We start from the raw sequence: 27,184 nt of genomic DNA, 5'->3' as shown, positions 1-27,184 counted from the left end.
AGCTGGGGAGTGCGCTGGCGTTGCCGAGCTCCCTGTTGCTGGGAAGACTGAGGACGAGTTGGAGTTTATTGCAGAGGCTGGAAGGCCGGGTACAGCTTGTACGGTTGTCGCTGGTAATATGGTTTGTGGGATGATGTAAAGTACCGCCTCGAGGAAGCCGTATCTGCAGGAGAAGCCAGGGACATTACTGCTATCTTCTGCTCTTTGAACTGGGCTATTGTTTCTCTAAATTAGTCCCCGAAAAGGTTATCTGGGAGAGAGGGCAAGTCGGCGAGCTTCTCATGAACATCCTCGCGGATGGCACTGGCTCGCAGCCACGCGAGTCGTTGGGCCGCGATGGCATTGGCCATGGACTTAGTCGAAGTCCCGAACCTCTCATATACTGTTCGCAAGAGATGTCTCAAGCCCTCCTCCAAATTGTGAAATTGCTCCGGGGGTTGATGGTCCGGGGACGCCTCCTGAAGCAAGGGCTTCAACGATTGCAGACACTCATATAAATATTACGTAATGTAAAATTGGTGTTGCTGGATTTTCGCACTGAGCATCCCAGACTGAAAGGCCTTCTTTCCGAAGCCACCTAATACTTCGAATCTTTCCCAGGAGGAATGTTCGAGTGAAGGCGAAATTTTTTAGTCCTCTGCATGGTGGACTCCACGACTACAGAGGCCTGAGGAAGCTGTACTGCAGCGTAGCACGGGGATTGCCTCATACGAAATTTGAGGTCCATCTTTCGAGAGGTTGATGGTCCCGCAAAGGGGGTTTTCCCAGGCCCTGGTCATGACCGCGTCTAAGACTTCATGGGAGGGCAAGGCTATGGGCTCCACAGGTGACTCAAAAATTTTGAGGACACCCAGGACGTCTGCTCTTGGGTCAGGGACTTTCCTTGTCTCGACGTTGCGGCATTGCCCCACCTTCTCCAGAAACTTCGAATAAGACAAGTCTTCCAGAGGAGAGACCGGCTCAGGTTGTTCCTCCGCCGGATTGAAGGGGTACCCTGTGGAGGATGCCGGTGACGTGGACGGCTGGGGGGAAGATCCCCCAGAGAAGGAATTGGTAGAGGTTGGACAGGGGAAGGCACTGAGCTGAGGCTGTCTTGCGGTGATGGGGGGGCTTCCAGCGGTGTTTCTGCCAGATGTATCCCTTGCAGCCTGGGACATCACCTGCGAGGCTAAGATGACTTGAGGGGTTGGCAGAGGCTGTCTGTGTGGCTCAGTGGGTGGTGGTGCCAGATCCCTGGGAGGAGCCCTAGGGAGTATCGCAGACAGCAATAAGTCCGTGTTCGGACCTCCGGGTAAAGGAGGGATCGAGAGGGGACCCTTTACCTCTTTCGTAAAGGCTCTTGAAGGCCTGATCTCCTTGAAGTTGAGGAAGCATGCAAGGTGGCTGGTGAAGAGGGGACCACGTCCAAATCCACAACCAGGAGATGGGAAGGTTCTCTGGGTCTTTTGTGTCCTGAAGTGTGCTTCTGTGGGGTCTTTGCCAGTGAGTGCGTTGATGGCGTCGGTGCTGAATTGCTTCGGTGCGTGGATGTCCCTGTGCTTATGCTTTGATCCCGAAACATGCGGCCGGCTTCCTACGGACGCATCTGAGCTCCAATGCCACTCGGTGCAGATATTGTCTTCGGCGTCGTCGATGCTCTCGATGTATCTCCTTCGTCGTGCATCGGCGCCGATGTCCCTCGCTTCAGTACTGGCCTGGATGAACCGGGAGGCCCCACTGAAGCGGCCCTGGGACGCGTCGACTCCTTGGAGGCTCGGGGGGGGGGGGGGCCTGGGGAAGACAGAGCAAACTCTTCCGAAGGGGTATACGAGTCCGATACCACTTCTCTCAGTTCTGATATTTTGGCAGCCCTCTGCTGCTGCGCGCGGGGGGACATGCATCCACAGTCCCTACAGGCTGCCTGGTTGTGGTCGGGTCCAAGGCATAGGTAACAACACCTTTCCCACAGATTTCCTGTGTTTAACTTCTTTTCTCTTTTTTTTTTACTTCAGAGAAATGTTTCGCTGAGGAGGAGAAGAGCTCCGTGTGCAGTCAGGCGCGAGGAAAAAAAACGAACTGAGGAGGATGGGGAAAGCGGGGGAGGATCCAAGTAGGCAGACTGCACTGAAAGTCTCTGTTCTAAGAGAGCAGCGCCACCTAGCTGCCCAGAGGACTCCCAGACAGCATGGCTTATTCATGCTGCTTATCTATGGGAAAATGCTAAATCCAGCCCTGTCTGCACATCTCTGGTGTGGAGCTGACCCAGGAAAAAAGTGACTTTTACTACAACATCCCCTGTATTTACTAAAAATGGAGATAATGCAATCCTTACCCTCAGAGCTCAGGCTCTCATAATTCTCCTTCACATCCCTGGAAATCTCCTTCTGTCCTTCATCTAAACAACCTCCTTCCTCCTGGGAGAAAGAGACAGCAAGGTCCTCAAACGTCACCGGCACCTGAAACATAAACCATAACATTTTATCATGGAAGAGGGGACACCAGGACCCCTCATCCCCAGGACTGCCAGACTTGTTCCCCTGGACTCAGTTTCCTTTCTGGACCTCGGGGTTTGCAAGTCTAATCCCAGAGACCCAGAATAGCAAACGTCTCTGCCTGGATAAATCAGTGAATAATAAAACCCCAGATCTAACAGAGCATTATCCAGAACATCAGGAACATCTGATTCTGTCACATCAGGAGGGCTCACTGTGCTCTCATCCTCCTGGTTTGCTCAGCCCCTAACCTTGGGTCATCTTTGATGCCTCTCCCTCCTTCTACACATCCAAAACACTGCTAAAGTGAGTCACTTCCTCCTCTATAACACTGCTAAAATCTATCCCTTCCTCTCTGAGCCAAAACCCTCCTCCCCTCTCTTATCTCCTCCTGCTTAGACTTCTGTAACTTGCTCTGTGCTGACCTCCCGCTGAATCGTTTTTCTCCCCTGCAATCTCTTCAACATTCAGCTGCATGACTTCTCTTTCTTTAACCTCGCTATGATCATGTAACCCCTCTTCTCAGGTCGCTACATTGGCTCTCTGTCCACTTCCACCTACAGTTCAAGCTTCTCTCCCTCCCCTACAAATGCACTCACTCTGCAGCTCCTCACTGCCTTTCTTCTCTTCTCTCTCCCTTCCTCGTGAACGCCGTCCCTCTAATTTGTGCCTTTCTCCTCCACCACCTCCTTCCAATTCCCTGCTCTCTGCCTCGCTCTGCCGAGTGCCTGGAAGAGACTTCCTGAGTCCTTGCGTCTTGCTCCCTCTCTGGCCATAAGTGAATCCAGTTTAAAACTTTGCCTTATTGATGTTGCTTTTAAATCCCAAGTACTTCTCTATAATAAAGAAAACTCTGGAAGACGTGTGTTGTGTATGTTTGCCTTATCTAAATTGTAAGCTCCCTGGAGCAGGGACCGTCTCCTATGTGTGTCTGTGCAGCACTGTGTATGACTGGTAGTGCTTTAAACATGATCAATAGTAGCAGTAGTGCTAATCCTGTCATACGATTAGATATTTCAATGTCTCTGTGTGCATCGCATCGAGATGATTTTTCAAATTAGGAGACTAACAAAATACAATCAATGAATCAAATAAATAGCAGGGCAGGAAAAGTTTGGGGTGCTGGGGAGTAACCTGGCTCCCATTTCCAGTTATTTCCATGGGTCACATGCAGGATGATTAAGTGATGAATTATATTTAATGTAAAGTTCTGATTTTCTATAGTTTCCACCTCTGTGACTCCCTGCGTAACTTCATAACCTGCACAAATTTGGTGACATAGAGAGAGGCTCTCTGGGGGTGGGAGGGACATTTTGGGGACCTGCTCTAAACCTGTGTGGGTTTCTTTAAATCTCAATGTGGGTGAGTTTTAGTGGCCCATTTAGGGCTGAAGCTTGGGTGTACAGAGCACGCACAAGTCTGCTTTGAATATTATCCGGTGCAGGTGAATCCCAGCGCTGCAGACGCATTTACACTGCCTGTATGTAAATAGTATCCCCGCCCCAGCACACACCTCTCTCTTACTGTTACACGCACAACCCGAGGGCAATGCTCAAAAGCCCATTTACAGGCACAATAAGAAAATTATTACTTACCTGCTAATTTTCGTTCCTGTAGTACCATGGATCAGTCTAGACCGTGGGTTATGTCCCCAATCCAGCAGATGGAGTCAGCACAAGCTTTGAGGGGGCGTATCCATATATACTACTACCCCCTCTGCAGGAGTTCAGTATCGAGTATATCAAAGCCAGAGTAGAAACCCCCGAAGGATCAAGTTTGTGGAAACAGATAATGAAAACAATTGTAACCGCAACAAGTAACTGCAAACATCCTATCAACTTGTAGGGAGCTGTGAAAAACAGCGAAAAGAAACGACTGTGAAGACACAGAACACTGCGAGCAAGAAGTAGCGCAGAGCTGAGCAGGATCAAGAACCCAAATGCGGTGGGCGTCTGGACTGATCCATGGTACTACAGGAACGAAAATTAGCAGGTAAGTAATAATTTTCTTTTCCCTGTACGTACCTGGATCAGTCCAGACAGTGGGATGTACCCAAGCTTCCCTAAATCGGGTGGGGTCCTGTGAGGCCTGCTCGGAGAACCTGCTCGCCAAAGTGTCCAGAGACCGAAGAGGCGAGGTGCAGGCGATAGTGCCTCGAGAACGTGTGTAACGATTTCCAGGTGGCTGCCCTACAAATTTCCTGCGAGGATACCGAGCGAACCTCCGCCCAGGAAGCCGCCTGAGAACGCGTAGAATGCGTGACGATGCCGGGTGGGGGAGTCCGACCCGCCCCAATGTAGGAAGCAGCAATGCCGGCCTTCAGCCATCTGGCAATGGTAGTCTTCGAGGCCTGAGACCCCTTCTTAGGACCGGCCCAGAGTACGAAGAGATGGTCAGAGGTCCGGAACTCATTTGTAGCCTCCAGATAGAGGCGCAGAGTGCGCTTGACATTCAAGAGACGGAGAGACTTCGGCTCTGAGGAAGAGAAGGACGGCAACTCCACCGTCTGGTTCACATGGAATGCAGAAACCACCTTCGGAAGGAAGGAGGGAACGGTGTGAAGCGAAACTCCAGAGTCGGAGAAACGGAGATAGGGCTCTCTACACGACAGAGCCTGCAGCTCCGAGATGCGTCGAGCGGAACAGATGGCCACAAGAAATACAGTCTTGAGAGTGAGATCCTTTATCGTTGCGCTGTGCAGCGGCTCGAACGGTGGTCCCGACAGGAAGCGAAGCACAAGGTTAAGACTCCAGGAGGGACAAGGGTCCCGTAACGGAGGACGCATATGCTTGACACCCTTGAGAAAACGAGCAATGTCAGGATACTGTAGAAGAGAGCCCCCATCGCTCAACAGCGAACCAAGGGCGGCCACCTGAACCCGTAGTGAATTATAGGCGAGCCCTTTTTCCACCCCCGCCTGTAGAAACTGAAGGATCTGAGGTACACAAAGCGGGGAGTAGCTGGCTTGTTACGGCGGTTACTACCCCAAACCAAATGTGCCTGATACTTCACTTTCGATGCACATCCAGCATGGCTCTCTGCTTCAATGGCATGGGAGAAGACTTATACTTCACGCATATCCAGCATAGCTCCCTGCTTCAACGGCAGGGGAGAAGAAAAACAACCAATAAGGGCTGTATAACATAGTCTGGGTAAAACAAATAAGCATGGGTGCAGCTTGCTTACTGCGGCAGCTTCTACCCCTAACTAATCAAGCTAGATATTTCACTTGGATACAGCTCCATCACTGCTCTCTACATTAAAGGTGGGGGTGGAAGGGAAATAGAACCAAGAGCTAAGAGAAACAGATAAGTATGAGAGAAAAAATGTGTGAAGCTTGCTGGGCAGACTGGATGGGCCGTTTGGTCTTCTTCTGCCGTCATTTCTATGTTTCTATATATGTTACAGAAGCCTTAGCGGGTCTCGTGGCCTGGCTGGTACACCACAGCTCGAACACCTTCCAGGCTCGAACATAGGCCGCCGACGTCGATGTCTTTCGTGCCCGCAATAGCGTGGATACTACCGCCTCCGGGTAGCCCCGACGCCGGAAATACCTCAAACCCTCTCTCACTAATTCCTGCTGAATATTTATCATACTATTACCATTCACAACTGTGTCATATTTATTCATTTGATTACCTATGTACCGTTTCATAGTCTTATTTTTTCACTTGCTATTCTAATGTATCAATAGGCTGAAATGTAAATATTGTGCTGTTCAATTTCTCCCCTTCCATCCCAAGTTTATTTTCCTTGTTTTTTGTAATTTTCTCTCTCCCTTTTTCTGATTCACTGTATTTAAAGTTCAAGGTTCTTATTGAAAATATTGTTTTTTACGTTACGTTATGCTTTACACTCCTTGTTATTTGTAAACCGGGTTGATGTGATGCCTATCATGAAACTCGGTATAACAATAAATAAATAAATAAATAAATAAATAAATAAATACCGGGCCCTGATGTATGAGCTGGGGGAGGTGCCCCAGCCTGATTGGCCCGTCGATCACCAGCTGTAGCAGGTCCGCAAACCAGGGTCGCCTGGGCCATTCTGGGGCGACGAAAACCACGGTCCCCTGATGGCTTTCTATTCTGCGGAGCATCCTGCCCACCAGGGGCCATGGTGGAAAAGCGTAGAGCAGAAGATGTGGCGGCCACGGGAGGACCAAGGCATCCACTCCCTCCGCGCCGCGCTCTCTCCGGCGACTGAAGAAGCGTGGAGCCTTGGCGTTGAGAGCGGACGCCATCAGATCCAAGTGGGGGGCCCCCCACCAATGGACGAGAAGTTGCATCGCTTTGTCGGAGAGAGACCACTCTCCGGAGTCCAGCAGTTGACGACTGAGGAAGTCCGCCTGGATGTTGTCCACACCGGCGATGTGCGAGACCGCTAGCCGGACGAGATGACGCTCCGCCCATTGCATCAGCAGCGCCGCCTCGAGCGCGACCTGCGGGCTGCGCGTGACTCCTTGTCGGTTGATGTAGGCCACGGTGGTAGCGTTGTCCGATAGGATTCTGACTTCCCGGTTCCGAAGAAGCGGGAGGAAATGTCGCAGAGCTAGCCGGACTGCTCTGGTTTCCAGACGGTTGATTGACCACTTCGCCTCCACCGTGGACCACGTCCCCTGCGTGGCACTTCAATCGCAGACTGCACCCCAGCCTGCTAGACTGGCATCGGTGGTCACCACCACCCAATTTGGCAGATCGAGGGACACGCCACGGGCCAGAATGCCAGGGACAGCCCAGACTGTCCCTGGCATTCTGCGAGAGCGGGAGAATCATCTGGTAATCCTGCGATACTGGTTTCCAACGGGAGAGGAGCGCCCACTGTAAGATCCTGAGGTGCGCGAAAGCCCAAGGTACAAGGTCGATGGTGGACCCCATCACTCCCAGGAGTTGCAGGTAGTCCCAGGAGGTGGGCTCTGGTAACGCAGAGAACCGTCGTGTGTGATCCCGCAAGGATTGAGCTTTGTCCTGGCGCAGAAAAACTTTGCCCAGTAGGGTGTCGAAGGTCGCCCCCAAAAAAAACCCAAGCGTTGCGAAGGCATGAGGGAGCTCTTGGAGAAGTTCACTACCCATCCCAGGGAATGTAGAAACTGTACTACTCGAGTCACCGCTGAGCGTCCATGATCGAATGACTTCGCCCGGAGGAGCTAATCGTCCAGATAAGGATGAACCAGGATGCCCTCCTTCCGGAGAGCTGCCGCCACGACTACCATGATCTTGGTGAAGGTGCGCGGCGCCGGCGCCAATCCGAACGGGAGAGCCGTGAACTGAAAATGCTGGTCCAGAATTTTGAAACGAAGGAAACGGTGGTGGTCCGGGCGGATGGGAATGTGCAGGTAGGCCTCCGTTAAGTCCAGGGAGGCGAGGAACTCCCCCTGATGCACCGCCGCAATCACTGACCGGAGCGTTTCCATGCGGAACCGAACGACTCGAAGGGATTTGTTGACTTCCTTGAGGTCCAGGATAGGCCGGAAGGAACCATCCTTCTTTGGTACGACGAAATAGATGGAATAGTGGCCCGAGCCCACCTCTCCGAAGGGCACGGGCGCAATAGCGCCTATCTCCCGGAGTCTGTCCAGAGTCAGCTGCACCGCTCCTCTCTTGAGGTCCGAGCCACAGGGGGAAAAGGTGAACCTTCCCTGCGGGGGGCGGACAAATTCCAATGCGTAGCCGTGTTTTATGGTATCCAGGACCCACTGGTCCGAGGTGATCCGTGCCCACTCCGCGTAGAAATACGTTAGTCGGTCCCCAATCCTGGGGACAGGGGAGTGGGCGAGACTGGCATCATTGTGAAGACTTGGTAGAGGAGTTCCCGGGTCCGGGAGTAGTGCGTGCGGGCCGACGCCCGCGAAAGGAGCGCGACCAGGGCTGAGACCTGGGGGCGGATGACCGGGAGCCCGCCTGTCTGTATCCCCTGTAGCGCCGTTGCGCCCTGGCTCTGGTCCGAGAAGAAGAAAATGCTCTGGATGGTCGAAACCTATCCTCCGGCAGCCGATGAACATCCTGTGTGTCCGCAACGCCGCACCTCCCGTCACTGGGATAGTCGTCCTCTTCGTGACCGCCGACACTGCGGAGTCCACCTTTGGGACCTTGATGAGGTCCAGAAAATCTTCGGGGAGCGGGTACAGCTTTTCCATAGCCCGGCTGCTCTTCAGGGAGGCCTCCGGGGTGTCCCATTCCCTGGTGAGAAGTTGTAAAAACGAGTCATGAATGGGAAAAGCCCGAGCCCTCGGCCGGAGTGCCGCCAGGACAGGATCTCCCTTCCTTGAAGAAGTGACGACAGCGGGAGCTACTGAGGCAGGCGGGTCTGGTGGCGGGTCCAAATCTAATTCTTGGATGATCTGCGGGATGAGGTCGTCCAGCTCTTTCCTCTGGAAGAGGCGTAGGGTACGCGGATCATCCCCCTCCTGCGTGCCGTCCCCTTGTCCCCCGTCCGGGAGGTCAAGTCCATGTCCTGCTGGGTCTGGCACCGCCCCCACTGCCTCGGGGGTGGATCGGACCCGGGTAGGAAGGCGGGAGGCCCCCACTCCCGGAGGGTCGGGGGGGCCGGCGTCGAGGGCGACATCCAAGGGATCTTAGGAGGGGGGGGGGTCCCACAGGTGCTTCCAGCCCCTGCAGATAAGCGGTATGCATGAGCAGGATAAACTCCGGAGAGAACCCCGGCCTGCTCGGGTGCGGCGTGGTTCCTGTTCCCTGGCTCTGGGTGCTTGGTTCCTGCACCAAAATCGGGGGAACACCCCCGCTGGTAGAGTCCTCCAGGGATCCGTTCTCCCTCGTGGCCTCCAGGGATCCGTTCCCCATCGTGGCCTGCGCCTCAGGACGCTCAGAATGTAAAATGGCCGCCGTTCCCGCCAAAAATGGCGGAGTGGCCGGCCCGCGCCGCCCGGGCAAAAAACAGAAATCAGTCAGGGACTGTGAGGTACCCTCCCCCCCGGGAAGGCATCGTGCACAGATGCCCTCCCGGGAAATCCGGGACCCCGGGTCTCCGCAGGCCGCACAGCGGGACGGCCGCGGCATCGGGATCGCTGTAGGAGAAAAGAAAAAGCCACGGGGGGGGGGGGGGGGGCCACGCGCACAAAAGCGCCGCTGCGGGGGGGGCCCGGTCGGCCCGCACTGCCCGCTGTCCGAAAATAGAGGAGGGTGCCGCGGGGGGGCCTTCCCGGCCACACGACCCGCCCCAGACATCTTTCCCTAAATGGCTCAGCAGCCCATGAGGAGCTGTAAAATGGCCGCGGGTGAGGGAGTAAAGAGCGAAGAGGCCGGCTCCACCGGCTTTCGCGGGCACCGGGGGCTGAGCTGTGAAGGAAAAAACTACAAAGGAAAAACAAACTTACCCCTGGCTGCAATGAGAAATAAACAGCAAGGCCGCAGAGAAGAGACAAGGAAGATAAGCCACTCCCCAGAAGTTGAAAGAACTCTGCTTTTTTTTTTTTTTTTTTTTAAACTTAATACAAACTTGATACAAACTTGATCCACAGAAAAAGAAAACAACAAGCCATAATCAAGCAAGAAAGTGAAGAAAAAGGAAAAGGAGGGGAAGCCTGATTCCCCTACTCGCATCTGCTGGAGTCAGAAGATACTGAACTCCTGCAGAGGGGGTAGTAGTATATATGGATACGCCCCCTCAAAGCTTGTGCTGACTCCATCTGCTGGATTGGGGACATAACCCACTGTCTGGACTGATCCAGGTACGTACAGGGAACCCGGGTTTTATGCAAGGAAATTCTTCTTGAGATCAGGCCCTAAAAGTGCAAGTGTAAGGTGCCCTATCCCCTAATTGTTTTCTCTGCTGTCCAGGATGTATCAGGAGTACACGGGGACTCAGACTGTAGCACTACTACTACTTAGCACTTCTATAGCGCTCCTCAACATATGCAGTGCTCTACAAAAACAGAAGGGAGAGTCCCTGCTCAGGAGAGCTTACAATCTAATCAAAATAAACAGACAGGGCAAAAGGGACTTGGGGAATTTCTTTGATTAAGAAAATAGTTAAAAATGAATGAGGCTGTAAAGGGGAATAATCAGGTCTAAGATTTAACAGCAGCATCAGAAAGGTGGATTTCTAGCCAAAAGATCTTCATTTAAAAATTGGAAGAAGGATCCATCAGAAGAAAAAAAAAAAGATAAAGCATAAGCATTGGCAAGTTAAATGTAAGACATTGATAAGCCAGGCTCAGAGGGAATTTGAAAACGTAGTTGGCTGTAGAGGCAAAAACTCATAATAAAAAATCCGAACCAGAAAGCTTGCAAGAGAGTTGGTTGGACCGTTAGATGAGCGATGGGTTAACGGGGCACTTAGGGAAGATAAGACATTGTGGAAAGACTAAATTAATTCTTTGCCTCAGTGTTTACTAAAGAGGATGATAGGGAGATACCCATTCCAGAGACTGTTTTCACGGGTGAGGATTCAGATGAACTGAACCAAATTATGGTGAGCCTGGAAAATGTTGTAGGCCAGTTTGACAAAGTGAAGAGAAGTAAATCACCTGGACCGGATGGTGTACACCCCAGAGTTCTGAAAGAACTAAAAAATGAAATTTCAGACCTATTAAACCCAGTTTCAATAACTACCATAACCACATCCTCTAGCAATGAATTCCAAAGCTTAATTAAGCATTGAGTAAAAAACAATTTTCACTAATTTGTATGAACTACTTGCTAACTTCATGTAGTTCCCCCTAGTCCTTCTATTATCTGAGAGAGTAAATAACCAATTTACATTATCCTGTTCACGACCTTTCTTGATTTTGTAGACCTCTATCATATCCCACTTCAGCCATCTCTTCTCTAAGCTGACCCTTTCCTCATAAGGGAGCTGTTCCATGCTCTTTATCATTTTGGTCGCCCTTCTCTGCACTTTCTCCAGTGCAAATACATCGTTTTTGAGACATGGCGCCAAGAATTGCACACAGTATTCAAGATGCAATCTCACAATGGAGCGATACAGAGGCAGTATGACAATTTCTGTTTTATTCACCATTCCCTTCCTAATAACTCCTAACATCCTGTTTGCTTTTTGACTGCCATTTGGAAGCCCAATCTTCCAGTCTCACAAGGTCCTTCTGCAATTTATCACAATCTGCTTGAGATTTAACTAATCTGCATAATTTTGTGACATCAGCAAATTTGATCACCTTCCTCATCATACCCCTTTCCAGATCATTTATAAAATATATATACCATCCGGTCCAGGCGATTTACTATTCTTCAGTTTGTCAATCTGGCTTACTACATCTTCCAGGGTCACCATAATATGGTTCTGTTCATCTGAATCTTCATCCTTGAAGACCATTTCTGGAACCGGTATCTCCCCAACATCCTCTTCAATAAACACCGAAGCAAAGAATTAATTTAGTCTTTCTGCGATGCCCTTATCTTCCCTAAGTACCCCTTTTACCCCTCGACCATCTAACAGTCCAATTGACACCCTCGCAGGCTGCCTGCTTCGGATATATTTTAAAATGCTTTTATTATGAGTTCTTGCCTCTACAGCCAACTACTTTTCAAATTCTCTCTGAGCCTGTCTTCTCAATGTCTTACATTTAACTTGCCAATGCTTATGCTTTTTCTTGTTTTCTTCTGACAGATCCTTCTTCCAATTTTTGAATGAAGATTTTTGGTTAAAATAGCCTCTTTCACCTCACTTTTTAATCTTGTCCACAATCATTTGGCCTTCTTTCCCCCTTTCCTAACGTGTGGAATAAATCTGGACTGCATGTCTAAAATGGTATTTTTGAACAATGTCTATGCCGGTTGCACACTCTTATCCTTTGTAGCTGCACATTTTTTTAACTATTTTTCTCATTTTATCAAAGTTTCCCTTTTGAAAGCTTAGTGCTAGAGATCCCATGGTTATGGGTTAATGGGACTGGGAGGATGGCAGTGCTGTCCTGAGTAATACAGGAAGAACGGAGGAAGAGGGGACGTGGGTTTGGTGGGAAAGATGAGGAGCTCTGTCTGGGCCCCGTTGAGTTTAAGGTGGTGGAGGGACATCCAGGCAGCAATGTCAGACAAGAAGCTGAGATTTGGGACTGGATTCCTGGTGTAGAGGTAAATCTGGGAATCATCAGCATAAAGATGGAATGGAAAACCAGGAGAGGATGGTCAGGGATGGGTGAATAAAACCTGACGGTAAGTAAAACATGAAATACTTGTATAAAAATGGGAAAAAGAGCAACATCTGGAGAGCTCTGTGACCTAATGCTCACAGTATGGGAAATTCAGTCCTGGATCAGGAGGCAGCCATGGAAGACACGAGGAGGGAGTTAGTGACGTGCGAGGAATGCTCTAGGGTCTGGCAGCTAAGATTTAATTAAGAAAATGCAGAGTTATGTATTTAGGATGCAAAAACCCAAGGGAGAGAGAAAGTATCAGGGGGTGAAATTCTTCTAAGCACAAAAGAAGAGCAGGATCTGGGGGTGATTGTACCTGATGACATTAAAGTGGCCAAATAGGTGGATAAGGCAATAGCAAAAGCCAGAAAGATGCACAGGGAGAGGAACGGTCAGCAGAAAACAGGAGGTGATACTGCCCCTGTATAGATCCCTGATGAGACCTCACTTGGATTCCTGTGTACAATTCTGGAGATCGCACCTTCAAAGGATATAAACAGGATGGAGTCAGCCCAGAGGGAGGCGGCTACAATGGTCAGTGGTCGTCATTCTCAAGTATATAGGGATAGACTTAAAGATCTAAACATGAATACCCTAGAGGAAAGGCGAGAGAGGGGAGATATGAGAGAGGCATTTAAATACCTGCAAGGTTTCCATACACAGGAGGTGAGCCTCTTTCAAAGGAAAGGAGGCTCCAGAACAAGGGATCATGGGATGAGGGTGAAAGGGGGCAGACTCAGGAGTAAACTTAGGAAATATTTCTTTACAGAGAGGGTGGTGGATGCATGGAACAGCCTCCCAGTGGAAGTGATGGAGGGAAAAACATGATCTTAATTCAAGAAATCATGGAATAAGCACATGGGATCTCTGAGGGAGTGATGGGAATTGTAAAGCTAAGTTATTTGGGTGGATGGGCAGACGAGAGAGTCCTATCGGTCCTTTTCTGCCATCATATTTCTATGAGATCAGAGCACCAAGGGAATTAGTATAGAGAGAGAAGAGAAGCGGGTCTAGGACAGAGCCCCGAGGTAACCAAGTGATAGTGGGATGGCAGGCGAGGAGGATCCACCAGAAGACATTAAACGTGCAATGAGAGAGGTAAGAAGAGAACCAAGACAGGAGGGAGAACTGAAATCCCAGTGAGGACAGAGCATCAAGGAGGAGATTGTGATCAACAGAGTCAGAGCAGGAGACAGATCAAGGAGGATAAGGACTGAGGGAAGGCCTTTGGGTTTAGCCATGAACAGGTCCTTGGAGACACTGGCAGGAGCTGTTTCTGGGGAATGTAAAGGACAAAAACCAGACTGGAGTGGATTGGGAATGGCTTGAGATGAAAGAATCAAGGTAGAGGCGGTGAACAGCAAGTTCAAGTAGTTTGGAAGTGAAAGGGAGGAGGGAGGAGGAAGCCGGGACGATATTTGGCAGGACAGGTAAGGAGCAGTGAGGGTTTCTGAGGAGTGGGGAGATCACAGCGCGTTTCAAAGCAGCAGGAACAGTAACAGTGGAAAGTGAGAGATGGAGGATGGGACAGATACAGCTCAGGAGCTGGTGGCAATGGGGTTAGAGGAGCAAGGACTGCAGGGGTGGCTCACTCTGGTCCCCGAGAGCCACAAACAGGCCAGGTTTTCAGGATATCCACCATGAATATGCATGAGATAGATCTGCATACAATGGATGCAGTGCATACAAATCTATCCCATGCCTATTCCTGGTGGATATCCTGAAAACCAGGCCCGTTTGTGGCTCTCGGGGACTGGAATTGGCCGCCCCTGAAGCAGTGAGTTTGGAGGAGGAGAGAAGATGGGCAGCCCCCGTCACTGTGATTTCAGTAAAGGAATAGAGGGTGGCGGGGGAAGGGAGGGGGTAGAGGTGACCTGGCTGGGAACTCAAGAATAAAAATGACCAAGGTTTAGAAAATCAGTTTTTTGGTTCAACTTCTTATTCCTCAATTTGTGGATCAGCAACAAAAGACAGAAAACCTTTATAAATTTAATTTTCATTAGAAAAGAAATTTGGTTAATTGGAGGAAGAGATTCCTTGGATATTTACAAAGCCTCCCCTAAATAATTATTAATCTCTTGGGAAATTTGATCATTCTAAAACATTTTTCCTTTGGCAACATTTTCTAACTTCTTAATGTTCCTACAGAGTGAAACACGATCTTGAACGGATGTTGAAGAGTTTGAGAGTAAACATCCCACCTTGTTCTCCAGCGCCTGCAGCCGCTTAGCATGAGCGGAGATTTCCTTCTCCTGGGTCCCTGAGCGCAGCTCCAGCGAGGAGATTTCCCCCTGAATCCTTTCCAACTTGCTGCTCATTGTGGCTTCCAGCCGCACCAGAACCATCCACAGAGAGCCCAAAGTCCTGGGCTGCAGGGGATCCAGAGCCAGCCCTGCCCCCTCCTCTGACCCCGGGGGCTCTGCCAGAGGCTGCACCGAGGAGGGATCTGGCTCTGGAGAAGGCAGAACTCCCAGTGCCGTCTTCATATCCTTCCTGTCCTGCTCCAGGCGAGGCGTCTGAGCTACAGACTGGGACCGCTGTACCCTCGCAGGTCTGGATCCCATCACTGAAGTCTCAGAGCCAACAAAGCCATCCATCGCTCCAACAGGAACATTCATAAGAGACGGGTGAGATTTTCCCTTTCTATTCGATGTAGTCAGCATCAGAGACAGGTCAGGCTGAGGACGAGAGAAAGAGAGAATCTGGAGAGTTAACTCCCTCCTGTACCGGGCACTCTGGGAAGTAACACAAAACCCTGCAGAAAACACTCTCAGCACCTTTGTATCAAACCCATCACATTTAAACAGCGCTAACACCCAAAACTCACACAGCTACAATCTAATCTATGAAACGGTAACACTGGAACATAAGAACATAAGACCTGCCATACTGGGTCAGAGAAAAGGTCCATCAAGCCCAGTATCCTGTTTCCAACAGCAGCCAAGCCAGGACACAAGTACCTGGCAGCACCCAAGGATTAGACAGAGTCCATGCTGCTTATCCCAAGAATAAGCAGGGGATTTCTGCAACTCTACCATAATAATGGTTAATGGACTTTTCCTCCAGGAACTTGTCCAAACCTTTTTTTTTTTTTATAATTGAAATTTTTATTGAAAGTGTGCATTAATAAATACAGCTTTGGCATTAACAAGTCAACAAGATACAATAATGGTAAGGTAACAAAACAATCTAGCGCTCAACTCGTGGACCTTCGCACACCAACACACTTGCCTTTCAATATCCCTCCCTCCCCCCTCCCTCCCAATCCCCCAGGTGCTTAATAAGTAATAGTAATAGTAAGAGTAGACTGTGTATATGGAAAGCATTAATTAATAAAAACTGCGGTACAATTGTGATGAGGATGAGGAATCTATGAATGTTGTCGTGCTTGCCAATCTCTATATGGCTGCCATACCCTCCGAGATGAAGCTACTTCACATTCTCGAAAAGTGTTGACGCTGTCGTGTAACAAACTGAGAGTGCGCAATCTGTTATGAATTTTCCCAAAGGCTATAGGACCAGGCAACCTCCATTCCAGGGCTACCTGACATTTGGCAGCAGACAAGATATAGTTAATGAGTTTTCCCTGTAGTAGTGACAACTCCAACGGAAGATTCAATAACACCTGCTCTGGTTGAAGGACTATCGCGGTCCCGAGAATTGCTCGGATGAGTAGGGCCAATTCATCTCAGAATTTGACTAGATAAGGGCATGTCCACCACATATGATAGAACGTACCTTCTTCCCCGCACCCCTTCCAACATCGGTCGTCATAGTTTGCCTTAAACTTATGTAGTCTAGATGGGGTATAATACCAACGTAATAATACTTTGTACCTGTTCTCTATCAGCTGCGAATAGGGGAGACCCCGTTTCGTGCAAGAAAATATCTGATCCCACGTCTCATCCGACAGGGATCTGTGCAAATCCCTCTCCCAAGCCTGCTGATACGCTGGTTTAACCACGGGGTCCTTATTAAGATAATTATAAACCTGCGAGATAGCTTTCCTCAAGGTGTCTGCCTGATCACACCAAGCCTCAAATTGCGTCTTGCCGAGGATTAGATCCCCCCCCACCTTTTCCACTTGAAAAAAGTGTCTAATTTGTAAATATTGAAATATATCTCCCGATGATAGGTCATAAGCCGCCTGTAGGGAGGTGTATGGGATCATCCCGTCAAGTCCCCACAATCGGCCGAAGTTCTTAATTCCCTTTTTAAGCCAATCTCCAAAGGTTTTAGATGTCATGCCTTGTCCAAACCTTTTTTAAACGCAGCTACACTAATAGCTTTCACCACATCCTCTGGCAATTAATTCCAGAGCTTAATTATGCGTTGAGTAAAAAAATATTTTCTCTTACTAGCTTTAAATTTATTATCCAGTAACTTCATTGTGCGTCCCCTGATCAAAAGAGCAAACAACTGATAAGAAAATTATTCCTTACCTGCTAATTTTCATTCCTGTAATACCATGGATCATTCCAGACGCTGGGTTATGTTCCATGTCCAGCAGATGGAGTCAGAACACAAAATTCCCAGGGGAGGAACCATATAACCACGCCTCCCCTGTAACAGCTCTCAGTAACTAGACTAGCAAAGCCCAAAAGAGAGAGACTAAAAACAGAGGGATCAAGTAATCCAAAAAGGAATTGAAATAACCACTGTGTAAAAGAACAGCAACTGAATTCTGAACAGTGAAACTTGCGAACAGCAGTGCGTGAACAAAAAAGACGCGCAGTATTAGAAATACAGAGTAAAAGATTGTTAAGACAGGTAGGCAGGGATGTCCCACAAGCAAAACCCCCAAACCAAGGGAGGGTGTCTGGAATGATCCATGGTATTACAGGAACAAAAATTAGCAGGTAAGGAATAATTTTCTTTTCCCTGTACATACCAGGATCATTCCAGACGGTGGGATGTACCAAAGCTTTCCCATCACGGGTGGGCCGCAGACAGCCCTGCTCGTATTACCTTGTCTCCAAGCTGACCGCCCGATGGAGCACCGACGTCCAGGCGATAATGTCTCGCAAAAGTATGGATTGACTTCCAGGTGGCCGCCCTACAAATCTCCTGAGTGGAGACGGAGGAGCTCTCCACCCAAGATGTCGCCTGGGCTCGAAGAGAATGAGCCTTGACAGCCATCGGAGGGGACTTACCTACGCCAAGGTACGCCACTATGACCGCTCCCTTCAACCACCGCGCTATAGATTGTTTGGAGGCCATGTAACCCTTCCGAGGTCTGGACCAGAGAATAAACAGATGATCGGAGAGCCGAAAATCATTAGTCACATCCAGATAGCGTATCAGAGACCGCTGTACATCCAGTCTACGCAAGTCTCCAGACTCAGAAGAGGCAAAAGATGGTAATTCCACCGATTGGTTAAGGTGGAATGCCGAAACCACTTTAGGGAGAAAAGAAGGAACCGTCCTCAGCGAAACCCCTTCAGGCGTGAAACGAAGGTATGGTTCACGACAGGATAGGGCCTGCAGCTCGGAAATACGTCTTGCTGAACTGATTGCCACGAGAAAAATGGTCTTGAGTGTGACATCCTTGATGGTAGCCGAGCTTAGAGGTTCGAACGGCGAACCACCGAGGACTCGAAGCACGAGATTCAGATTCCACGATGGACAAGGTGGGTGAATCGGAGGCTTCAAGTGTTTCACTCCTTTAAGGAAACGAGAGACGTCCAGATGCGAGGACAGAAACTCCTTATTTCCACTGCGAAGCAAAGCCCCCAGTGCCGCCACCTGAACCCGAAGAGAATTGTAAGCAAGACCCAAATCCAAACCTGCCTGCAAGAAGGAAAGGACTTGTGGCACTGAGGCCTGCATGGGAAGAATGTCATTCGCTCCACACCAATCCTCAAAGACCTTCCAGACACGGACATAGGTAACAGAGGTGGAAATCTTACGTGCTTTCAGTAGCGTTGAAATAACCGGCTCCGGATAACCGCGCCTCCTCAACTGACGCCTCTCAAAAGCCAGGCCGCAAGACAGAAGCGATCTGCCTCCTTGAAAAATATTGGTCCCTGACGTAGAAGACGTGGCAGCTGACAGAGACGAAGGGGACCCTCCACCGTCAAATTGAGCAGATCCGCGAACCACGGTCGTCGGGGCCACACTGGCGCCACAAAGATCACCGGCCCTTGGTGTGCCTCTATCCTGCGGATGACCTTGCCCACGAGGTGCCACGGTGGGAAAACATATAGGAGACAGTGGCGCGGCCAGGGCAGGACCAGCGCGTCCACGCCCTCGGCGCCGCGCTCCCGCCTGCTGCTGAAGAAGTGGGCGGCCTTTGCATTTCCGGCGGTTGCCATTAAGTCTACGTGCGGTGTCCCCCATCGCCGTACTATTATCCACATCGCTTGCTGCGAGAGCTCCCACTCTCCGGGATCCAAGTTTTGTCGGCTGAGATAGTCCGCCTGTACGTTGTCCACTCCCGCTATATGCGAGGCCGCTAGTCATTGGAGGTGAAGCTCTGCCCACTCCATCAGTTTGTCGGTTTCCAGAGAGACCAGACTTCTCGTGCCTTCCTGGCGATTGATGTACGCCACTGTAGTCGCATTGTCCGATAGCACCCTGACTGTTTGATGGCGTACTATGGGGAAGAATCCCTGTAACGCTAGACGAACTGCCCTGGTCTCCAAGCGGTTGATGGGCCACTTTGACTGTTCCTCCGTCCATCGACCCTGGATTGCGCTGTCCCGACAGACCGCTCCCCAGCCTGCGAGGCTGGCGTCCGTGGTGATAATCACCCAATCCGGGTCCTCCAGCAACACCCCCTGAGCTAGGTGCCGCGGTTCCAGCCACCAATGGAGACTGATGGAGGTTCCTCTCGGAATCGGAAGGATTGCCTGAAAATCTCTCGACAACGGCTGCCACCGGGAGAGTAGGGATCTCTGCATAGGCCTCAGATGAGCAAATGCCCAAGGAACCAGATCGATGGTCGAGGCCATGGTCCCCAGTACCTGCAGGTAGTCCCAGGCAGTGGGCGTCTCTAGCGCCATAAATCCTTGAATCTGCTGACGCAGAGAATGAGCTCTGTCCGGATGCAGAAAAACCCTGGCATTCTTGGTGTCGAAGTGAGCTCCCAGAAAATCCAACGACTGGGACGGTACCAGGCTGCTCTTGGTGAAATTGACAATCCATCCCAGAGATTGGAGAAGTTGTACCACTCTGTCGATTGCGAGGATACACTGCGCTCGTGACTTTGCACGGATGAGCCAATCGTCTAGGTAAGGATGCACAAGGATGCCTTCCTTGCGCAAGGTTGCCGCCACTACCACCATGATCTTTGTGAAAACCCGTGGAGCTGTGGCCAGGCCAAAGGGAAGAGCGCAAAATTGGAAGTGTTGACCCAAAATTTTGAAGCGTAGGTAACGCTGATGAGCTTGACAAATTGGTATGTGGAGATACGCCTCCGTGAGATCCAAGGAAGCCAAGAACTCTCCCGGATGAACTGCCGCTAACACTGAACAGAGTGTCTCCATGCGGAAACGAGGAACTCTGAGGGACCGGTTGACTTGCTTGAGGTCCAGGATAGGACGAAAAGTACCTTCCTTCTTGGGAACCACAAAGTAGATTGAATAATGCCCCCGGCCCAGTTCGGCAGCTGGCACCGGCACTATGGCCCCCAATTGAAGGAGACGATCGAGGGTCTGCCGCACAGCTCCCTGTTTGATTAAGGACCCGCAAGGAGAAAATAGGAACCGGTCCCGAGCAGCGCAAACAAAATCCAAAGCGTAACCGCGTCTTAAAGTATCCAGAACCCATTGATCCGAAGTGATTTGGACCCACTCTTTGTAGAAGAGAGCAAGGCGACCCCCCAATCGAGGGACCACCTCGCGGGTCCATCTGGCATCAGTGGGTAGATTTAGCGGATGTACCAGCACCCTGAGCTTCCTTACCCTGGCGGCGCCCACGAAAGGGCCGGTTCCAGGAGTGCGAACAAGAAGACGGAGCCCGAGGTGGTTGTTGCCTCTGAGGATGCGCTCTCTGCTGGTTACGATAACGGTTTCTGGAGTAGTTATATGATCTTGACGAACGGGGTCGATCTTCGGGCAACTTGTGCACCGCGTTCTCATTAAGGGACTTGATGATCTGATCCAAGTCTTCACCAAAAAGATACCTACCCTTAAAAAGGAAGGGACCCCAAACGAGTCTTGGAAGAAGCATCAGCCGACCAATTGCGAAGCCAAAGGAGCCGACGCGCTGAGACCGCCGCCACCATGGTTCGGGCTAGGACCCTTAAAAGATCATATAAAGCATCCGCTCCATAGGCAACCGCAGCTTCCAGTCTGTCTGCCTGGAGAGCCTCAGCGTCTGGTAAGGACTGGGAGGTGAGAAGCTGCTGCACCCACCGAAGACCCACTCGCTGAGCGAGGGAACTGCAGACAGCCGCCCGCATCCCTAAGGACGAGACCTCAAAGACACGCTTGAGGTAAACCTCCAGCTTCCGATCCTGCACATCCTTCAACGCCGTCCCTCCAGTGACAGGAATAGTGGTATGCTTTGTGACCGCCGATACCGCAGAATCTACGACGGGAACTTTGAGAATTTCCAAAAAATCGGCCGCTAGAGGATACAATTTTTCCATGGCTCTGCCGACCCTAAGGTTGGCCTCCGGGGAGTCCCATTCCCGAGTGATCAACTGCAAGATCTTGTGACGAGTGGGAAAAGACTTGGCTGGAGGCCGCAGTCCTGCTAGGAGGGGGTCCCCCTTCTTGAGAGCCGGGTCAGGCCCCACCGGTTCCGGAGGGGGATCAATATCCATTCCCTGGAGGATGTAGGGAATGAGGTCGTCTAACTCCGCCGCTTGGAAGATGCGGAGGACCCTAGGGTCGTCGCCCTCCACCTGGGCCGCCAAGGTGGGGGTCGTCCACGTCGGGGTCCTGGGATTGTCCTTCCCCCGACGAAGTCTGTATTATCGATGGTGTCCCGGTAGGGCCACGAGATGTCCCCGCTCCCCCGCCTACTAAAGGGGGCGAGCCTGAGGGAGGGTCCCACCCAGGAGGGGGGTGGGACCTGGTATCATGGGGGGAGAGGGTCCCCAGGTCCCGAGGGTCGTGTCTCGGCTCTGAAGAAAAGCCCTGTGCAATCAGGACTATGAATTCAGGGGAAAAGGCCTGGCATCCTGAGGGGTCACCCCTCGGGGGATCCCCCTTCTGCCTACCAGGATTAGACTCGGAGTAAGGGTCCAAAACAGGCCTAGAAGTGGGGAACGGAATATCCGTGTCCTCCTCAGAAAGCGCGGCATCAGAATCTTGCAACAAAATGGCCGCCGTTCCCGCGCTGAGAGGGAGCGGGGCCTGGCGCTTCCTTCCCCCGCGGGCTGCAGCTCGAACGTCCTTGTTAGTAGCTGGCGCACATTCCCCCTCGGGGAAACAGCCTGAGCCCAGACCCTCTTCAGGAAATAATCCGGCCCTGTCGGAGCCCTCACAAGGCGCCGAGGACTGCATCGCCGCAGGGAGAGAGAGAGGGGGGGAGGCTCTACAGGAGGCTCGCGCCTAAAATGAGCGCCGACCCGGCAACGGACGCTTGCCGCGGTCCCTCACCGACCTAAAGAAGAACTGACGGGGAATTAACCTCCCGACAGCAGGCAGCCCCGGAGAATGGTGCTTCGCGGGGCCACGGGTCAGGACGTCGGTCGCTCCCCAAAAGGGAGGGGGGAAAACCTGGGTCAGGAGGGAGAGGCCAGCACTACCGACTTTCACCTCAGAGAGCCGCACGCAGTCCAAAAAATTGCAGTCTTCTGCTGAAAAAGAAGATAAAACAAAAATACACTTACCCCAACTGAGCCCTCAGTGAGGAAAATAAGAAAAGAAAGAAAGAAAACAGGCAACAGCCTGTTTTCTTTCTTTCACCAGGCTAGAGAGCGATGAGCCAGCACCAGCGGAGAGCTCTCCCACTGCTGTAAGAGGAGCCTTAGCAAAGTGACCTAAACTGTAAATTTAAAACTTCCTATTTTTTTTTTTTTTAAACTTGATCCCCCTGAGGAGGTAGCCCTAAGCTAACAAGCTGGGGGCCACAAGTCCCCTGCTCACATCTGCTGGAGTCAGAACGTTACTGAGAGCTGTTACAGGGGAGGCGTGGTTATATGGTTCCTCCCCTGGGAATTTTGTGTTCTGACTCCATCTGCTGGACATGGAACATAACCCAGCGTCTGGAATGATCCTGGTATGTACAGGGAATAAGGTTTACTCGTTCCATTCCACTCATTATTTTATAGACCTCTATCATATCTCTCCTCAGCCGTCTCTTCTCCAAGCTGAAGAGTCCTAACCTCTTTAGCCTTTCTTCAGAGGGGAATTGTTTCATCCCCTTTATTATTTTCATCACCCTACTCCAGCGATTTTCAACCGGTGCGTCGCGTGCTCCCGGTCTCTCCCGCTGCTCTTTCTTCCCTGCTGCCGTTGCCGCCGGGCTATCAACACGTTCAAGCCCAGTGGGAACGGCAGCAGTGCTAAAAGAAGCAGTGGCACCCGCGGCTGGCCTTTTCTTCTTCCCGCGCCCCCGCCCCCCCGTGACCCGGAACAGGAAGTGATACGCGGTGCGCGGGAAGGAGAAAGACCGTGCCGCGTGATAAAGTAGCAGCGGCGGCTGCAGCAGCGGCCCCAGAGCAATTGAAGCAGCTGGTAATCGAGAAAGGAGACAGCAGCATGAGCCTCCCGTGGGGGGGGGAGGAAGTGAGTGAAAGAAAGAGAGAGAAGCAGCCAGCCAGCCTGTGTGTAAGTGAGAGAACGTATTTGATTGAGAGCATGTGTGTGATTGAGAGAAACTGGTCAGAGAGCTGATGTGTATGTGAGAGTGTGAGACAGTCAGGGATGTGACTGATGTGTGTGTGTGTGTGTGAGAGAAAAAGCATGGAAGTGAGAAATCTGGGTATGTGAGAAAGCATGGGAGTAAGAAGCCTGGTTTGGGGGGGGGGGGGGGGAAAGCATGGGAGTGAGAAGCCTGATTATGTGAGAGAGAGCATGGGAGTGAGAAACCTGGGTGTGTGTGAGACTCAGCATGGGAGTGAGAAGCCTGTATATCTGAAAGAGAACATGGGAGTGGGAAGCCTGTGTGTTATATGCACCTTGTACTGTGCGCGTAACTTATGCGCCGCAAATTATTAATGTGCGCCTAAAAACGTGCGCCCAAATTTTGTGCGCCTATAATATGCGCCCAATTAATCTTATGCGCTTAGCTTAATTTGTGCGCTCGATCGGGCGGCGAATAAGGCCAAGATGGCGACGGCGAGCGTGCGAACAATATGGCGACCTCCTTGGAGGGTATCCACGTGGGCAGACCCTGCTCCTCCTCGATCTTCGGAGACTGGTTAAGTAGAAGATGTACGCCTTACGTTGTTTTCGGCGCTTCCCGGTTTTGTTCCGGGCGGACTCCAGCTGCGGGGAGAGAGGATAAATACCTTCACCGCCGCGCTCAAGGGGGTGCACCCGCTGCCTCTCAGCCGCGCCCGAACTCCTCTCGCTCGGGGGCTAAGTCCTCACCGCGATTCGGCTATCCGACCGAGGCTGCCTCTACGCTGCGCCCAAACTTGTCTCGCTCGGGGGCTAGGTCCCTGCCGCGATTCGGCCACCGGACTGAGGCTCTCACCTCCGAGGGATCACAGAAATCACCTCGGGAAACTCAACTGGGGGAGGGACCCGAGGGTATCACCGCAGGAGTACGGGGCTCGTCTTCAGGTAGGATTTTGTTCTTTAGATTTGGTCTAATGCTCGGAGAGCGTGCAGATAGCTCCTAACTGCTTTGGAGACGGAAAATACTGAGGATCTGCACTTCCTGCAGGGGTATATGTACTAGAGGCTGACGTAAGATTGAAATCTGATCCGTCTCCAACTGCTAGCACAAATACACTATACCCATTGGTCCTGAGTCCATCTGCTACACGCTAGGAAAAGTATGCTTTTATGAGTAAGACAAGCTGATGAATGAAATTTTTGAGTACAGTACATATCTGACACAGTTTGCAGCCCATTATTTGGCAAGAGATGATAGATTGTACTTTAGCACTTGGTAATGATGTGATGCTGTGTTTTACCAGGAATTGACAGTATAAAAGATAGAAAGTATTGTATTTTGAACCTGTCATTTCTGTTTTGTTATTATTGAGGTTCTTGCTCTTTTCGTGTATAGGTATAATCTCTTACATCTTCCACAGTTAGTATAGCTGTGTTTAAAAAAGGATTAGATAAGTTCTTGGAGGAGTCCATTACCTGCTATTAATTAAGTTGACTTAGAAAATAGCCATTGCTATTACTAGCAACGGTAACATGGAATAGACTTAGTTTTTGGGTCCTTGCCAGGTTCTTATGGCCTGGATTGGCCACTGTTGGAAACAGGATGCTGGGTTTGATGGACCCTTGGTCTGACCCAGTACGGCATGTTCTTATCTTAGGTTTCTGTATGCAAGTAAAATTGTGAGCTTTGACAGAAGCCTCTGGTGCACTAACTCCCCTCTACTCTCTTTACGCCTCCCCCCACCCACTCACTCAGCTCTTATTCAAGCCACATGGCCTGGTGAGGAGTTTTGATCCCTAAAGTCCTAACTTTTTAATGTTCAAGTTTTTGAAAGCCAAATAATTGGGAATACTAAGAGCAACAGTCAGAGGAGCTCGTCAGGGCAGCTGCATTCAGGGATTTAAAGACCTGAGCCCGCTTTGCTTTCCCTCCCCTGCTCCCTGTGCAGAGCCCCCTGCCTGGAGCTCCTCACACTCAGCGCTGCTGCTTCTGCTAGAAAATGTCACAGGGACACCGGGAAGAGAACAGGCTGGAAAGGCACCGCTTACCCTCCGGGGCTGAGCTTCACTGCAATCGCTTATTTCTGGTTAAGAAAAGTAAATTGCTCGCTTACGAGCAAGGGGGAGAGGGAGTGCAAGAGCTTTCCCTCCGCCTCACCTCGTGCAACTTTCTCTTCTGCGGGCGGGGCTGCTGCTTCCCGTGCGTCATCACGCTGAGATTGTTAGTGGGAGTGCTTCTTCCCGTGCGTCATCACTCTGCGATCGTTAGTGGGCGTGTTGCTTCCCGTGTGTCATCACTCTGCGACTGTTAGTAGGAGTGCTGCGGCAAAGATAAAAGGAGCTAAAAGGAAAGGGGCTGCGGCAATAATCTGAGCGTTAAAAAACTGTGCATTGATTTCCAGTGCATATTTTTATAATTTTTTTATTTATGCATTTCCAAATAATATATATAGACCAAACATTCATGAATACTCTTGGAAGATTTAACAAGTCAATTAAACATACAATATTTCCAAATTTAAACTCAATTTCCACTAGTACTCATATTAATCGATGAGGTAATTCTCATAAAGTTATAATTACATTAGAGCAATAACAAGGGAAAACCTGGTATAAACTATTTCTACCAGGGAACAACTGAAAATTGAGTTATACAGGTATCAACTTAATTCGGTTCTAGCACTTCAGTCATACTATCCTGGGGATATGAATCCAGGAACGCCCGAAGCTGAGATACTTCAAAAAATACATATTTCTTCAGCTGTATTACTATTTCACATTTACAGGGAAATTTTAAGAGCATTTTCCCTCCTTTAGCTTCAACCTCTGCTCTTAGTCCATGGAAAGATAATAATCTATTTTTCATATAAGATTTAAAAACTAAATCTCTATCCATGGCAAACGAAAATGACACATGTAAAACATCTTTTTGTAATTACAGTATCAACATTGGACTCTATTATCTCAGTTAGATTCAAAGTATTTTGAGCATCAGTATTGGCTAATGTGGGTGCTCCTTTTGGAGTTACATAATAAATTTTAGAGACAACAGGAATAGTAGTTTGGGGAATCTTCAAAATTTCTATGAGATATTCCTTGAACATTTCATATGGCGATATTAAATCAAGTTTTGGAAAATTTATAACTCTAAGATTTAAATATTTAAATGTGTTTTCCAAAACTTCTATTTTCCTGTCATATATTATTTCTGCTCATGCAAATTTCTGCTGCCAAGCTTCTAAATTACCCAGTCTCTTATCAGTTTGTTGAATTTTAATGTCCACATTTGACATAGATCTTTCCAAATTGTCAAATCGTTTGTTGGAATCTATTGTTATCCTAGAAAGATTAACAACTGCTACCTCCAAAGCTTTTATAGCATCCCATAAATTGTCCATAGTAATCTCAGCTGGTTTATCCAAACACAATATATCACCCTCCAGGGTTCTTGGTTCATTGTTCCCCATTGTAGCTGAAGTTCCTTCCCCCATCTCCAAAGGACCATTATGAACTATTTATAAATCAGAGGTAATCTGCGAGGGTGGGGGAGGGGTGCTTGGAGCCCCGGGACTCAATGATGTTTCGGTCAAGGAGGGGAACAACTGCTCAATGCCCTCTCCAGCGACCTGTGCCACCGTTTCTATACCTGTTAAAGGGGAAAAGAAGGTAGGTATCCGAGGCTGTGAGGCATTAGGTATAGGAGAAGACGCGGACATCTCCCTAACCTTTGCCTTTCGTTTCGTGTGAGGCATCAAATCTTGAAGAAATAAAAAACGCCTCAGTACTTCCTCCTGACCCAAACTCAAACAGTTTAATATAACTTTATGAATGGAGGTTTCAGTGGGAGAGTATCAATAACCCGC

General features: G+C 50.1%; 1 protein-coding gene across 1 annotated transcript in view; it reads right to left on the bottom strand.

Annotated features, from left to right (window-relative positions):
- LOC115083694 (oocyte zinc finger protein XlCOF6-like) overlaps positions 1 to 25,563 on the bottom strand; it is a 38,713-nt gene extending 13,150 nt beyond the window's left edge. The window contains exons 1-3 of the mRNA XM_029587656.1: positions 25,480 to 25,563; positions 14,784 to 15,260; positions 2,312 to 2,435 (exon numbers count right to left, since the gene is read on the bottom strand). Coding sequence (XP_029443516.1) covers positions 2,312 to 2,435; positions 14,784 to 15,260; positions 25,480 to 25,530 — 652 coding nt within the window. The 5' untranslated portion in view covers positions 25,531 to 25,563. The remainder of the gene's footprint in view (positions 1 to 2,311; positions 2,436 to 14,783; positions 15,261 to 25,479) is intronic.
- Positions 25,564 to 27,184: the final 1,621 nt, after the last annotated feature.

The sequence above is a fragment of the Rhinatrema bivittatum genome, chromosome 2 (genome assembly GCF_901001135.1).
Source record: "Rhinatrema bivittatum chromosome 2, aRhiBiv1.1, whole genome shotgun sequence".
Lineage (NCBI taxonomy): Eukaryota > Metazoa > Chordata > Amphibia > Gymnophiona > Rhinatrematidae > Rhinatrema > Rhinatrema bivittatum.
The sequence above is the reverse complement of the archived record's forward strand: the minus strand, read 5'-3'. Positions and strand labels throughout refer to the sequence as shown.